Below are 17,189 nucleotides of genomic sequence, written 5' to 3'. Positions count from 1 at the left end.
AGAGCTAGTGCCATCCTTTCCTTTTATTCCAGCCTGTACTGTGGACATCATAGCTGGAGCTGCAGCAGCCATTTTGAGATCATGAGGTGACAGCATTAAGGACAGAAGCCAATGCTAAGGAAGAGGAAGTGGGAAAATAAAAACAGTTTGGGTTCCTGAAGTTTGATGCCATCATGTAAGAGCTCAGTCTTCATTTGAAACCACCTGCCTACAGACCTTTTTTTGTGAGAAAAACTGACCCCCATTGAGATCACTGTCAATAGGTTTTTCTGTTCGTTTCTGACAAACACATCCCTAATGGATATAGGCTATGATAACATTCCTTCACCTATATTTTATTGTTATTCCAATGCTTGCTCCCGCCTATATTTCCAACTGGAATCAAACTTGCACTATAAAAAGCCACTTGGCATTACTATATCCTCTTCTAATGTCCTCAAACAGAAGTAGGTAAAGTGTTACACCACGCTCTCCGACCAGGTGGGGAAAATCATAGAAATGACAGACGACAACACAGTTCCCTAAAAGAAAGGGATTTGAAGAGACATGTGCTTTCCACCCCACTAACTTTCATATCCACTCACTTAAACATGCACCTGCCCACTTTCCGTATCTGCTGATAGGTTTTGCTTAACCTCCCAGCTGTTCCAAGGCAGCAGCAACAGCGGCAGGAATTGCAGCTGCTCTCTGCACCTGGTGGCAATCAGATGTCTGACAGTAAGACGCCTATATTAGAAGCTGTCACCAAAAATGACAAAGTCTAGATCGGGCGTGGCAGCAGTCAAAGGAGAGTGATGAAGGCAGGCAGCACCAGCGTAACAAGCAGAACTGCATCGAAGTGTACACATCTCTGAGTCAGCAACTGGGTCCCATGGGACCTCTCATCAGCCCCGTATTTCACAGATAATAATGTAAATCCTAAATGACCCACCCTGCCTACTGAAGTTATGAGTCATACCATCAGTTTGGTGGCAGCCAAAAACACCTTCAAGAGCCCTTCAGATTATCTGGGAATCTTGAAAGAAAGTCCGTTGAAAAGAATTCTGCTACAGATACTCTCCTCACTACTTTATCTGCCTGGTCCTTTAAGAATTCAGACACTATTACTTGATTTTGTATGTTTTAAGAATAATGAGTCATTTTTTTTACATTTAATCTATTTTAAATGCCGACATACTTTAATATAAGCACTACTAGTCATATGGTTCTATATATAGTTTCTTGTTAGTTATCTTTGATCCTGCAATTCTGTTATCATTATTAAGGCAGAAGCTACTCAAGACGATGAAAGAATACTTAGTTTTAATTTTTAGTTATCAAGGGACTTGCTGTTCTCCCAGGAGTGCTCCAATGATGACTTCCTTTAAAATGGCTCTACATTCACTCCCATTCCTTTGTGACATTTTCATCACCTCAAGCCACCCCACTTACTCTCTTAAGGGTCTACAGTTTCTTTTCCTCCAATACATGTTGGATGATTCTTTTGCTATTTTACAAAGCACAGTCGTCAGCCTCACATTTTTTGCTTTGATGATTATCCTCTTACATGCCCTAGATAACTAATTAAGTCTACCTTCCCATATTCTCCTCTACCCGACCTGAATACCAGCCTTGCGATTCCATTTTCTTTTAATCAAGCCTCCCTCTCTCTTGGTATCCACATTCTAATCTTCCATGTAAACCTGGCTGGCATTTTAGCCCACTGTTTCCTTTCTTGAGAAACTGGAGAGTTTATGTAATCGTGGTAACAAAAATGAATTTGTTCCATTTACCCTATTTTCTGACTACGGCTGATTTGGTTAATTTCTATTGTAAAGGCTTCTAGAGAGTTCATATAATTGAATACATTTGGACTCTCCAACCCAAATATCTAGGTAGTAACTCAGCATCTTCTGCTTCAAAAGCTAAAATCTTCTTATGAGTAATTAGAGGTAAAGTGGACTTCTCTCTTTTTTATTTCTTTTTTCGTCCTTTTCTAAAAGTCCCCCATGACGTCCCTCCTCCTCTCCAAATCACTCCTCCAATTCAAGTCTGGAGATCTTTTCTGTCCTAGAAATCTTTTAACACATACCATTCTAAAAGCACCCAAGCCTTCTACTTTCTTAATAAAAGTCAAATGTCTCCCTAATACTTAATAAGATACCATAGGTATCCCCACAAAACAGTCTAAATACAGGTTTGGGAATGCTATGAAAAGACATTTATAATTTTTATCCTTTCTTCACCCTTCTTTAATCTTGTGACATAACTCTACTCTTTTATTCAGAAACAAAATCCAATTGTACTACTCATTATATCATAGTCCTGAAATATCCCTAAAATCTGTTACAATTTACTAACCGTCTCCACAAAATAGTTGAAATAGCAGTATCTTCTTTTTGACATATATTTTCCTGTGGGTACTATATCAGAAGAAGAGCCATACGTTTTCTTTTATTGTGTTTTAAATCAAATTAGCAATGTCCTAACTAAACATATCCTCCAAGAATTTGAAATACGTTTATGCAGAAAGAATGTCACCACACATGTTCCTGGAACAATCTCTGTGCTACATTTTGCATTCTTTCCCCTAGGAAAAAAAAAAAGAGGAAAAAAACTAACATCCCGAATGCTAATAAAGATACTTCTTAAAATTATGTTCTTACAATAGTACTATTTTTTTAATTTTATGGGAAATTTTTTCTTTTGTTTTAACATGTTTTAAATATTGAAATAAACAAGAAGGAACATAAGAAAGACAAAATAAAAATTGACATCATAACTTACGTCAAACTAAGATGGAGATGGGTTCATATTTTCTATATACTAGTTTTTGATTTTTTGCAAAGGTCTAATAAAAACATACAAAGATATCAAAACTATTACTTAATCAAAGTTTCTTAAAATGCAAAACACTATGGAGAATTTGAGAGATTTACATCTCATCATAAGTGATACCCTTGATATGGTGAACTTCTATTTGAAATATGTTTAGATTTAAACATTAATTTATTCTTATACATTACTTTTAAATGATAAGATCTGTACCTCAAAGGATGACATATTTCAAGTTAAAAACAAGTTTTCAGAATTCTGTATGGTGTCAAGACCATTAAAAATTCAAAAGAAATAAACTTAATACTCATTACATTCCACATCATGTAATTTATTTCTTTTATTTCACAAGGAATGTCTAGTTATTATTGAACGCATCTCTGGCTCAAAAGAACTTAAAATAAGGCAAAAGAATTTCTTTAAAAAGAGAACTGAGAAATGTCTAGAAGCTTCAACTGGACTCTAAGAATACTACACTTAACCCTCAACACCTCTGCTACAGACCCAAAAAGACACGCTCTCTGAATGTCATACTCCCCTACAGATAAAACTCTCAGGCTGACAGTAAATAAACCAAAATTCACTCTTCCCGTTATGAGAAAAGACAATCAATAACATTCAATAAAGAAAACATAGGGTGGTTATATGGTATTTTTAATTAAGGAGAAAAGGAAGAAGTCAATGTCTAGGACACTTGAAAGGCAGAAAGAACGAAAATATGGTGTGATATGAATTTCTGCAAAGTCTGGGTCTTATTCATCAAAATATTTCCAGCATTTAAAATAAGATTCAGCAAATAACTGGCCCTTAATAAGAAATAGTTGAATGCATGAACCATGATTATAGATACAGAACTTGGCCAACTCTGGTTATATGGTACAAGAAAAGTGAATTCTTCTCAAAACTTCAATAACATGTTCTTACAATGGAACGTATGTTGTAATACTTCAAGTTATTTTGAGAATCATAGCGTATCTACCTTATCTGCCTTCCGAGGGACTTCAATCACCAGAGACCAATAACACACCATGTACACATCTTTATATTCTGCAGAATGTCTGGAAATCATAAGCCTTCAATAGACATGTGCTAAGAAACAGAATACTAGAATAATTTAATTTGACTCTTCGCATGTTAACACAATGAAAAGTAATGAATTGCTGACTGGCCAAGCTGTTCACTTGGCCATCTCCACTACCAATATAGATTTCTACAATATGATTGAGCTGTAGCAATCAAAAAATAACACTAAAACAAATGGATCGGTCATGCCTATGGTCCAATTTATCCACTGTGTTAAGGGGGTAAAAAGAGAAACGCTGATTGCACCTGAGCTTAAATGCTAGCCAGAAAACACAGTGAGTGAAGCATGCTTGTGCCTGAAAAAACAAAAATAATAATCCCTCAGAATTAAGACCGAGGGCAATGCTTTTCTAGCAGCAATGATTGAGAGAAAAAATGGCTAATCAAGTATTTTTTAAGGTGAAAACAAAGTGTTAGCGTTACTTTATGAAAACATGAGTAGTATTCTCTTGGTCACGCATTTCAATGATGTCACCTTGAATTCTGCTGGAGAGATGCTGTTTGGGAAGAAAGTGCCACCATCTAATGTAATGCATACCCTTGCTGCCATGTATCCAGTCTGCTTTTCCTGTAAAGTAAATCACAAGCTGTGCACAAGTTCATACAACAAACTGAGAAAGAATTCTGCAAACTACCTCAATCTAACCATTTCTGAAGAAGCCTGTCTTAGTGCCATTCTCTGACAGGGAGTGAACAAGCAACACAGCGTTAGAGAGGGTGTGCAGAAATGCTACGACGTTCTTGCACCAAAATATCAAAAAGAATCCAGAAAACTGTACATAACATTACCATGCTTCTAGTTTAAGCGAGCTCGCACTGTGATGAAGCCCATATTACCTCCATGCCAGAGGGAGAGTAGTACAACAGGTCCCAGGCAAAACTGAAGGAACCGATTTCTGGAGGTCAGACCCAGAGTTTCCAGCCTCCCCAAAGCACCCCACTTCAAGCAGCCAGTACCTCTCTGCTTTTTATCTTTTGTACCTCCCACAAAATAATTTTAAATAGACAGGAAATGACAAACGATAATGATCCTTTACACTTTTATGAAAAGCTCTTTTGCACACTTGTGTGAAATCTCCCCAACTTATTTCTGTTTTCTCACTCATGAAATAATCAAATGCAGCTTTCCCTGTGACCTTTAGGCAAACTCAAGTGGGCGAAGAAGATAGTGGCCGAGAGCGTAAAAAGGCTCTGAAATCTTCTTTTGCCTACTACAGCTTATTCTGAAGGTTAGCCTACTCCAGACACTGCAGGGAGCCCCAGAAGGCTGAGTCAGAAAGGGAAGGGAGATGATATTCTCAGCTGCCTCGGGCCTCTTTGCGAACATCAGCCCCAACCACAGACTCTGAAAGAGGAGCAGAATGCCAAACTTCACAGCTTTACGGAGAGGGGGGGTCCCCAGTCCTGGAGTTTACCCTGCCTCCATCTGAGACCAGAACTTCGTAACACTCAATGTCTCTTTTCCTGCTCATCTTGCAACCCACTCCCCCCTCCATTTCTAATAGCATGTAGAGATCTCAGACTATTCTTTGTATGTTCTATTAGTCCAATGCCTCCATCACCCATCATCTCAAAAGACACCTTCAAGCATCGGGCACATACTCTGTTGCTGCAAGACCCAGAGTTTTTGCCACTCAAGTACCTGGCACAATCCCAGGTAAGGTTGATGGACACGCTTTTGGTTTTATGTCCCTCAAATCATCATTAATGTCACAGACTAAAGTTTTATTCTGTAACTATATCTTTTCTCCCAAAGGCAAATTTATTACCATGAATTGATGATACCAAATTATTGCATGTCATGATAATAATTATAAAGAGCAACCCATATGTCATACTTCTTTGGTGACTACCTTTGTTTTCAGAGATTCTGTACACATACAAAGGTGTGTCTACAAAATGAAACTAATTGCATGAGAAATATACAATCTCTCCTTTCTTTAAAACTGGGTTATGCGGGGGCCCCTGGGTGGTGTGGTCAGTTAAGCATCCCGCTCTTGCTTTCAGCTCAGGTCGTAATCTCAGGGTACTGAGATCGAGCCCCGAGTCAAGCTCCCCGCTCAGTGTGGACTCTGCTTAAGTTTCTCTCTCTCCCTCTCCCTCTGCCCCTCCCTCTCATATTCCTTCTCTCTCTCTCCTTCTATCTCAAAACAATAAATCTTTTTAAAAAAATAAAACTGGGTTATGTGTACTACAAATTTATCATTTTTTTAAAAAGTCATAGCTTTTATACATTAAGCGAACCACTGGGTGATGCTCTCTATTGCATTCTAATGCCAAAGCAGCAGCATTAACGCTTACGTGTATTGCGTTCCTACTTTGCTTGCCATACCCTGTCCAAAGGATTAAGATGTCAAAAAAAAAAAAATTACATCCCCAACAAACCAGTAAGTCACATATTTTTACTCCCATTTTACAAATAAAACACCAAAGCAAGGAGAGATTGAGTAGCATGCTGAAAGTTCTGTAGTTATCATATGGTGGCAACAGAATTCAAATCCAAAGGTGCTGGTATCCAGAGGCACTGACCTTAAGCGTTACTTTATACAGTAATATCATGCTATTTTGAGGTCAGAATTCCTCTTAGGTTCTGGGAGGGATCAGATTTTTCTATATTAATTTCTCTCATTGAATAGACTATATTTTATTTTTATAAATTTGAGAGCAGTAAAATTCATAGAAATGTGTTGTCATCTATCTCTCTACAACCTGAAGATAAATATCCAAGAACGAACTTGGAAACTGACACTCAGGCCCCAAGCCTATGATCTGACATCATGTTTTTCATGGATTTAAGCATAAAGTTTCTTCAAGATTTCAGAGTATAAAGCAAGAGCATGGAAGGAAAAAAATCTATCTGGATGACCTCCTCGAAAGAGCTTTTCAAAATGCAGTTAAGCATGGTGCTCAATCTAGGTTTTCCAGATTGAATCTATAATTTAGATACCAAGCCTTGTCATTTCTAATAGTTGTCACTGTTGAGCGCTGTGGATGTTAGCTGTCATAAATGTACGAGACCTGTCTACACATTCATTTTTCCAATGACCCCACAAAATTGGTCCAAAAAACAAATGCTGCTCTTTTTATTTAGTTAACAATTTGAAAGCCTCTTATGGAATGTAAAAATCCATGCGTGATACTCCAAATTGTTAGTTCTAATGACTAAAATGAAGACAAGAGGAAAAATTAATCCAGTTATTAGTTCTAGGTGATCTAAATGCATGGTCTTGGTAGATAAGATATCAAGGCAAGCCCATCTCAGGTTTCCAGACTCACAAAGATGTAAGCCTACCAAATGCACAAGACATACCAGTATTTTCTTGGCATGTTTTCAAAGGACACTGCCTCCTAAGATGTTCTTCTGGAATAATCCTTTTCATATTCCTGACAATACTAATGCTTATCAATTGTATTTCACACTATGATCTCTCAAGAATTTTAACTTACTTTAACCACATGGTATCCTTGTGAGATTTAAATAGAATGAGTAGATCCTCTCCTGCCATTTCACAGATGTGTAAATTAAGTCACAGATGGGATAAATGAATCACCCAAAATCACAGAGTTCAAGGCAGAATCATGGCTAACATTAAGTCAGGATTTGAGTAACTGGTGTAATAATAGCTCTAATTCACCAAGATGTCAGCCTAAAATATGCTGATGCTAACAGGAGAAGTTCAGTGTGTTAATTAAATGATAACTGCTCCACTGATTTAAGGATCAGGTAAGTTCTATAGGTAATTCTTTTCATGACAGCACAGTAAAAATAAAATAAAATTAAATTAAATTAAATTAAATTAAATTAAAGTTAAATTAAAATTCATTCCAGAAATATGGGAGAGCTTACTATATGCCAGGTATTGTTCTAGATGCTTGGGATAGATGATGCATCAGTGAATCAAGCAACAAAACAGACACAAATCCCTGACTTCAGTGAGCCTACATTCTAGCAAAAGAGACAAAAATAAGCAATCGACATAACAGTGATAAAGAAATAGATTATCTTAAATATTAAAGGATAATAAGTATTAAGGAAAAAAGAAAAAAACGAAGGTGTGTACAAGGGATCAGAATTATTAAGAGGCGGACAGGTTATAGTATTTATTTGGTTGGTCAGGACAGGCCTCATTGAGAAGGTGAGATCAAAGGATATCCAGGGAAGTGGGAACAGCCAGGGAAAAAGCTCTAAGGAATATCCTGGTGTGTTCAAAGAACAAAAAGGAAGCCAGTGTGACTGCAGCAGTGTTAGCAAGGTGAGTTGTATGAGGGGAGGTCAAAGAAAGAATAAGGAGTCAGATCATGCAGGGCCTTGGAGACCACCACAAGGAACCTGATTTTTATTCTGAGTGAAGTAGAAATGATTGCAGAATTTTGAGCAGTTGAGTGGCATGACGTAACTTAAATTTTAAAGAGACTCTATTATTAATCATAAAATATCTTAAAATTTTATTGCTCAATGTTTCGTATAATCCTTATCATATATATGAATCTCAATTTACTCTCCTTCTTTCAAGATAAAATACCATTATTGCCATTTTCCCAAAGAAAATACCAAGAGTCAGAATGCCTAAGCAACTTGGCTAGGGTAAAATCTAGTAAGTGGTAGAGCCAGGAGAAAAAGAACAATTTTTCTAACTCGTAATCCAAAACTGATTGCTCTTTCCTATATACTCATTTTAAAGTTATAAAGGAAAGAAAATAATAATTGAGATTAATTATCCAGATTTTTCATCAATAGAGATGTTCAGCTTGATATATTAAAATCGAATCAAACTCATTTTTTCCTTCTTATTAATTTCTGGGACATAATGATGCAAGTAATTTCCTTGGACTTTCTATTTGAAATAACATATGAACATGTAGGCTAAGAATTTGGGATGCAGAAGTAATCATAATAATTTAAATTTACAACAGTACATTTAGAAAGTTTTTGAAAGTCTTTTAGGCATTGTTATTCATTAACTCTCTACCATATCACTGTGCTAAATTCTTTGCGTATATCATTGTATGTCATATTCGTCAAATGCTTTAAGAACAGTATGAGTAATCACACTCTGTAGATGACAGATGTGGACCCAGAGAGGCTGAGTATTTCAAGGTCACAGGACTGCTCAGGACCAGAGCTGGGATTTTACCTAAATCTCCACATTGTAAAGTTAGGTAGGTCTTCACTAAGCCACACTACCTTCCTGCAACATGATGCCTGACCTATCGCCTCAACACTTCTAATTAAAAGGTCAGCTAAATATAAGTAGCCCCATTTTACAGATGATTAACTGGTCATAGAAAAGTTAATCAAGCAATCAACATTTACCTGATGGCCACAATATGCAAATCAATATTCAGTTGCTAAGAGCACAGAGGATTTATGATACAATATCTTGCCTCCACGAACTAACAATCTTGTTAAGGTAACAAGAGACACACAAAAAGGTAATAAATAATCCAAACCAGCACATAATAAGTTCCAAATGAAATATAGAGCCAACAACCGCTGAAGAAATTCAACAGAGAGAAAATTGAATCCGGGTGCTTCAATTCAGTTAAGAAAGATCTTTACTAGAGGACCAATGTTGAGGTGGTCTTTACAGAAAAGGAAGGGTTTCGATCATCAGAGACGATGAGAAAAATACTTCCAGGGAAAGGAAAGAATATGACCAAAGGCCAAGGGAGCAGATAGGAATGGATTAGCAAGAGAAAGAGAACCAATGCTTTGAAGTACAGGATGAACGGGAAGGCAAAATAAAAATGAAGCCCCAGAAACAGAATGTAGAAAACCTTGATTGGCAAATTAGGACTCTAAGGAAGGAAGAAGAACTACATCTTTGTTGAATTGTTACTATGTGGCACCAGCTTTGTAGACACTTTTTGTTTATATAATCCTCTCAACAACCCTATAAAGCAGAAAGGTAGATATATCATGACCATTGTAAATGAAAGGAAACAGAGATTATCTGGCCAAGACACAGCTTCGTGTGTGGATGGAACTGAAATTGCACCTAGATCTATCGACCTCCCAGGCCTATATTCCTTCTACCACCTTCTTCTACTCCTGCCACCTGCCGAAGGCAAAGGGGAGCCACTGAAGTTCTATGATCAAGAAAAGTGAGGGGTATGTGGAAAGCATTGTAAGAATAAAAGAAAACTCATCCGACTGGGAAATATTGGCATACGAACAATATCAGAGAAGGACTGGGGAAGAAGACACCTGCCAAGAAGAGTCACTTAACCCAAATAAAGTGACAAGGATCCATATCTGAGCAGTGACAATGCAAGTAAAAAAGAATGTAAGAGATATTACAAAAGAAATATGAAGAGCTAAATGGCAAGACCCACGTCCTGAAACAGGTAGTTTCTACTCCCCAAGCACGCACCGACAGCGTAGGTACTTGCCCTAAAAACTCCCAGACACAAAACCCAAGGTCTAGCTCAAATATTAAGATTCTTGACAGCACATTATTATTTTAAAAAATAAAATCTGGGGCGCCTGGGTGGCACAGCGGTTAAGCGTCTGCCTTCGGCTCAGGGCGTGATCCCGGCGTTATGGGATCGAGCCCCACATCAGGCTCTTCCGCTATGAGCCTGCTTCTTCCTCTCCCACTCCCCCTGCTTGTGTTCCCTCTCTCGCTGGCTGTCTCTATCTCTGTCAAATAAATAAATAAAATCTTAAAAAATAAAAAATAAAAAATAAAAAATAAAAAATAAAATCTATGACTTAGGAAAAGTATCTGCCTTAGTGCAAACTACCTCTTAAACCACTATCATGAATGATGACAGATTTATGCTAGGCACACTTCTACGGTATGAGTTTGGCAATGGCTCATTGTCACATCAGGAATCAGAGAGTGGTTCCTTACATAAATGCTCATTAGAAATATTAATTACTGAAGAAATATTATTTTCCTTTTAGTTTTTCCTTTTAGAAAACTAAGTGTATATTAAGCAATGGACTTTTCTCTGAATGATACAATGGGCCATGTTTTTTAATATTATTCCTCCCTGTACTTATCTTAAAGTGAGAGATACCTCTCAGGGATTCCAGTAAAAACTAACAGCATTAAATGGCATATTATTTAACAAGTTGGGTCTTTTTCTGACTTTTTCTGAGTCCTGGACACTCCAAACCATACACTGGGAAATATACATAGAATTAACCACCACCTACATTTTTCAAAGCAAGTATTTACATAAATATCTAGGCATTTAGTCAATACACATCTTTGTAAGCAATTTCATATTACAAAGTTGCCAGTAATAACCTGGCTAATTATATAAATCTTTATTAGTATCAATTGTTCAACTATTTTTTCTTAATTTTTAATTACTGGTTAAACCAAACATCCAAATAAGTATAACATACATGTGATAAATGTATGTATGGAAATATATATGTCATGTTATAACTGATGAGTAACAACATTTTGATTCAGAACCCTTTAGGAATTGCACACCTTTATCTACTTTACCTTCACCTAATTTCCTTGGTATCACCTAGCTAAGGATAATTAGAGGATAATTAAAATTATACATATTTTAAAAATTAACATTTTGGCCAAGCCTAATTTCCTTTATTTTTATGGATAAAAACAGATTTGTTTTTCTGAGCTGAAAATTAATATTTAAATTTGAAATCAAGCTATGCCACAGTCCAGTAAATTTAGGCCTAGAGCTAATGTATAGCTAAAATGTCTTTGAAAGTTTCAAGAATGCCAAACCAGTGCTGCATTTTAGAAACATCATATGTATGTGTAAAGAAATAGCATCATGGGATCCTAAACTGTGTATTTGTTGAAATACAACCCAGATACTTTTTTTAATGTGTCTCAATTCTTCGTATCTATACTGCTGTGAAAATAGGCATCTGTAAAATGTGAAGATACTATACAAGCATAGCTGCCCAGTAATGTTTCATTGTAATATACTTTAAGTTTGAAAAATTATAAATAAACTAACTTAAGAACTCTTCATGCAGGAAGTCTAGGCTCCATATGACTTTAGGCATTCTTAAAACTTTTGTTAAGTACATTGTGCATGCGTAAAAGGAACATTTATTTCATATACCTTACGTTCTATTATTTATGTTTTTTAATACATGCATTCATATATGAAATGTATTAGAATATTAATATTACTCATAACTTTTAAAAGCATTATTTCGTGAGAGTTTAAAAAAAGGAAAACTACTTTTACCTCCCAGTCCTGGTCTAAGCCGATTATCGTAACCATCCAGAAGTCTGTCTAGAATTCTTGTAAAGATGGTAATGTTATTTTTAGCCTCATCTTCTTGGATGTTAGCCAGCACCAACCTAAACAGACAATTTTACAAGATGATATATATATATATATATGTATATATATACATATACACTTACACACATATACATATGTGTGTTGTACAAGTGCCAGCATGCTCTTCTTCCTTGGTTTGAATTCTAAGCCTCTCGAAGCTATTAGGGCCACCCATTTTCTCCTTTTATCACTTTTATAAATACCAGCATATCTGTGGAGGAGATAAACATGTTGTTGAAAATGGACACTAAATACAAGATTATCAGAAAGTTTGATGTCAAAATTATTTCAGGTTTCTACCACTTAGCATTCAGTGTAGAATATTCATTTTGTCTAAAAGCCATCCTCTAGAATCTATTATGACTGTAGATGATCACATGCAGACACTATTAGTAATGTTATTCTGCAGTAAGAAAGGTACAATAACCAAAACGGCTCCTAAAATAATACTTCAGTGCTCTGAATATTAATTGGAAAATAAATCGTCTCCCTGGAGGCAGAAAATGTCTCTATCTTCCTCATAAATGCCTTTTTTTCCCCCTTTATGTCATTTTTCTCTTTTAAACCAAGATTATTTCCTTACTTTGGGTATACCTCCACCCAATGGCCAAGTGCAATATAGACATCAGGGAAACTCCACTGGCTGTATTCCAGGCTCCACTGTAGCCAGGCGGTGGAGGTGGGCTCTCAAAGGAACAGGAACACACACAGGGCTGCACACAGCCTTGGAGGAGTACCCCTCCTGACTGGTCTCTGAGGAGAGCAATAGGGGTTGCCTGAAGATTAAAATGCCTCGCCACTTTTGTGTGTGTGCGTGATAAATTTGCGGAAAGAACAAATGGTCTTAAAATATCACCAGAAAAGGGTTAGAAACAGTGATTTTCTCCATTATTTCTCCATCAGAAAGCCAGAGACCTGATTTTGTGACATCCAGCAATTTGGTGCAGCAGCAACTGGATGCATAAAACAGAATGTCCCTTTTCCCTGCCATTTTTTCCCCCTAGAATGATTCAGAGATTTAAATTACTGGCCCCAAAAAAGAATCATTTATATAATAGAATAAAATACTGGCATGAGCATTACTGGTCAAATATAGAACAGAAAACTAGTAGAGGGAAATATGGTTAAGCACTGAGGATCTTCAATGATTACTAATTGACCGTGGTGTGTTCACTCCCTTAAAATCAAAGATTATATGTGATTGCATTCTGAGCAAGGTGTATTGTATAAAATATCATTGACAGAGTCCATTTGCATTTAAATGATTACACAGCTAGTAACTAAAAATAGTCACGATACATTAAAAAACTGGTAACCAACTTCAAACAAATATTGTCTTGAGGGCAGAGAAAATATTAAAACACTGATACAAAGGTAAACATTTAAAAATTACGTAAGCAAATTAGTTCATCAAAACTCCATCATCAAAAGTTTCTATATTACCTTAAGCTAATTTTAAAACCAATCACTACAATAATCATAAAGTTCCACATAGAGGTTTTCACTGAAAAGTGTTATTTGATCACATGTCATATTTTTTTCTAAATTCAATATTAAGATGTTAAATGAGGAGCTATTTTCCAATTAAAAATAAGCCTCATAAAGAGATTTCTTCTCAATTCTAGAAAGTATTTTCATACTTTGACAATTACTTGGACAGGAAAATGAAAAATTAAAAAGGAAATAAAAATATAATAAAGACATTATTTTTCAAAGGAATGGTTACATGAACATTCTTATAACTCTTATATTTCAAGTCCTCTAATATTTTGAAAACCATATCCTAAATTTAGACAATAAATAAAAAATGCCCAGTGATGATAAAAATCAGAAAAGACTACCATTAAGACGTTACTGAAAGCAATAAAAATCAATTTCATGTTTGTAGAACATAGGCAAAACAAACTTAGTTACATGTTTAAAATAAGTACTGTTTATGACAGTAACCATTTTAGGACTAAAAGATCTCTAAATCACTAATACGAAAAGTGGATTAATAAATCAAGCTTTTGTTTTATTGTTTGTGGTTGTGAAGTTGTGTACTACCTCCACCTAGAGGTTAAAGACTCACACATCCTCTGGGTTTTCTACTTGACTGAAGAGAGCCTAGACCATTAAAAAAGGGAAGATGAAAGAAAGAAAGAAGAAAAAAAAGAAGGAAGGGGAAAAAAGTTAATCAAATCATTTTAGCTTGTGCTTTTGTTTGGCTTAAAGAAAAACTGTTGGCTATTTTACTGAATCTTGGTGTTATAAACACATATAACTTGACCACTTCCATTCCTTGCAAGAGTATGCCATTCAAAAGATAAGTCTTTTCTCTGGAGATTTTCTTTTCTTTCTTTCTTTTTTTTTTTTTTTTAAGAAAATGTTTCTGATCACTTTTGTTTTTTATCATTAAAAACAAGAAGCAGTGAACTTTTTATAGCCTCTGCCACTTCATAGTTCAATTTCCTGATACAACCTCTTTTTTTCATTCGAGTGGACTCTTCAAAATACTTCAGCTTCTCAAAGGCCACCTCAGCATTGATAGCATTCAAGAAACACACCGTTACCCTGAATTTAAAAAGTCAAATACAATAAATAAATGTCTCACCTGGCTGGGTCCCACACCAAGAAAACAAGAAGCAGCAACTGCATGTTGTAGGTGTTTAATTTCGTCTTCATTGCCGCTCTTTGTAAAGCCATGGAAGAAAAATAAAATACACTTAAAATTACATTCAGTACCACCATCCAAATAGCCCCAAAGAATGTCAATCCAATTGAGAACTGGAGTTAAAGCTACAGAATTATTCCAGCGGAGCGAGTGTAGGGTGTGATGATGGGGGGTGGGGGTGGAGGAGGTGCGGGGGGGGGGTTGTCTTGTCTTTCTTTTTTTCTCTTGACAGCAAGATGACCAAATAATCAGACTTTGCTCTGCCAGGAACTTCCCCCAGCCCCATCGTCAGCAAACTGTTTTGTGCTCACACACACGTAATAATAACACACGGGACCCTGAACTGACATAGGAGCTCAAGAAGAGAATGGGTCGGAGGGGAGAGTGAAAAGGGGTAGGAGAGATGGGTACTTGGTGCCACAACCTCCTCAACCAAGGCCACCCCCGCAACCCCAGCGGGAAAAGCAAGGGGCGGCCAGCCCACTTTTTCGATTATTCTTTTCATTACAGTGAACTGCAGTCCTCACGTCTTCACTTCTTCACTCCCTCTAAAATAATAGAAAAGAAAAGAACCTCCCTCCCTACCCCTGCAGTTTGCCCAAGACCACGTCTTGGAGGCAGCCGGGTTCGGATCAACTGCTGCGAAACGACGCGTTTGACAGCTGTTCCGGAGCCGAGGACCACAATCCGAGCCGGAGCGCGAGGCTCCCGGATCCAGCCGCGGCAGGCAGGCAGCGGCAATCACACTGTGCAAAGTTGAAGACTATAAAAGAGCCAGGCTAACGTGCCGCCTGCCGGGCGGGAGGGCGGGCGTCTCGGATCTTATTGTAGTTGCAGATACGCTTCTGGTGATGAGTATCGAAATTATTTTTTTAAATGTGCTGGGGAGGAGGAGGCGACCTGAACCTCCTGGGTTTCAGGGAGCATCGGAGAGTGTGGTGGGGGAGACAAGGCATGCACCGGAGGCAAAGGCAAATGGGAAGGGGTCCCTGCTGGGACCGACGTGTGCGACCTTACCTGAAACAGCAAGCAGAATCGGGTGTTTTCTTCCCTTTGCCCTGATCTGAGGAGATAGGAAACTTGAGGGAGAGCGAGAGAGAGCGCGAGTGAGAGAGAGAGAGAGCGCGCGACTGCAGCAGCCGAGCGAGCGGGGAGCGATGGGCTGGTGGAAGCCGGAGGGGAGCGCGGAGAGCGGCGGCCACGGTGCGAGGAGTAGATGGAGGCAAAGGCGTCCGTAGTGGCGGTGATGGGCGGAGGAGGAGGAAGAGGAGGAGGGGAAGCGTTGGCAGGAGCGGGCGGGGTGGGGGGGGACGCGAGCCGAGGCGCGGTGCGCGCAGGCTGTGGCGGGCACGAGCCCCACGCCTGGAGGAGGAGGAGCCAGGCCCGGGAGGAGGGCTAATGAGGTTCCCGGGAACGCAGGGACCCCCACCCCCGCCCGGATCCAGGGTAACCGCCCGCCCCCCGCCGGGCACCTGCGGCGGCACAGCCCCGGGCGGCGGCAAGCTCCCCCGTGCGCCCCGAGCGCTGCTCCCCGCGCCCACGCCCCGCCGGAGGAGCGAAGCCCACGCGCCGCCCCGGACTGCTCCCGGCCGCAGCCCGCCGGGGCTCCCCCGAACCCCCGAGGTTCCTGGCGTGGGGGGGGGGAGGCTGCCGGTGGGTGTTGGTGCGGAGTAGGAAACGCAGTGTGAATGTGCGGCCGTAGATCCCTGGGGCCTCGCCCTGCCGCCCGCCCCCCAACATCCCCTGGTTCCGGAGCGACGTGGCTGCTGAGGAGAGGTAAAGAGGTACCACTCCCGCTGGAGGGCGAGGGGACTCTAATCAGCCTCGACTTAGTCATCAGCGCATCCACGCAGGATCAAGTTCAACGCATGTTGCGTGGAATCAGACAGCAGGAAGTTTCTTTGATTTCCTGAGCCCTCTTGATATACCACTCATTCCTTCACACTTCTGCAATCAGGACCAATTTCCCCTCAGAGCTCTGAGGGCTGGAGACTTCCCTCCAACGGGTCAGCGAAGTCCATTTGCAGATTATGCACCTTGGGAAACCTCCCGCTCCCTCTGGGCAATTCTTTTCCCCAACGTCTTTTAACGGGCGTCCTCCCTACGTGATCAAACTCAATCAACAAAGCTCTAAAAAAGTTTACATCCCGCACCCCCGCACCCACCCCACCCCAGCAAAAAGGTACAAGCTGTGCTTCTACTGTCTCTGCAATTCTTGGGGCGGGGGTCGGGGGGCGGGGCGGATAGGAGACGCAGTCTCGCAGGGTTTGAGGTTTTCCCCATGTAGGGTTTTCGCTGGTAAAGGGACCTGTTGTAATTCCACTCCCATAGTACACTTTCAGTATTGTGT

General features: G+C 39.1%; 1 protein-coding gene across 3 annotated transcripts in view; it reads right to left on the bottom strand.

The window, feature by feature from the left end:
- The window catches only part of GABRA2 (gamma-aminobutyric acid type A receptor subunit alpha2), a 116,041-nt gene extending 101,170 nt beyond the window's left edge, over positions 1-14,871 (bottom strand). For 2 of the 3 annotated variants that reach the window (XM_045815935.2, XM_045815936.2), the window contains exons 1-2: positions 14,780-14,850; positions 12,088-12,203 (exon numbers count right to left, since the gene is read on the bottom strand). In XM_045815935.2, the coding sequence (XP_045671891.1) occupies positions 12,088-12,203; positions 14,780-14,850 (187 nt within the window). Of the gene's footprint in view, positions 1-12,087; positions 12,204-14,779 lie in introns of all 3 variants that reach the window. The other variant, XM_045815934.2, reaches the window with a different exon arrangement.
- Positions 14,872-17,189: the final 2,318 nt, after the last annotated feature.

The sequence above is a fragment of the Ursus americanus genome, chromosome 8 (assembly GCF_024610735.1).
Source record: "Ursus americanus isolate L20-20 chromosome 8, mUrsAme1.1.p, whole genome shotgun sequence".
NCBI lineage: Eukaryota > Metazoa > Chordata > Mammalia > Carnivora > Ursidae > Ursus > Ursus americanus.
The sequence above is the reverse complement of the archived record's forward strand: the minus strand, read 5'-3'. Positions and strand labels throughout refer to the sequence as shown.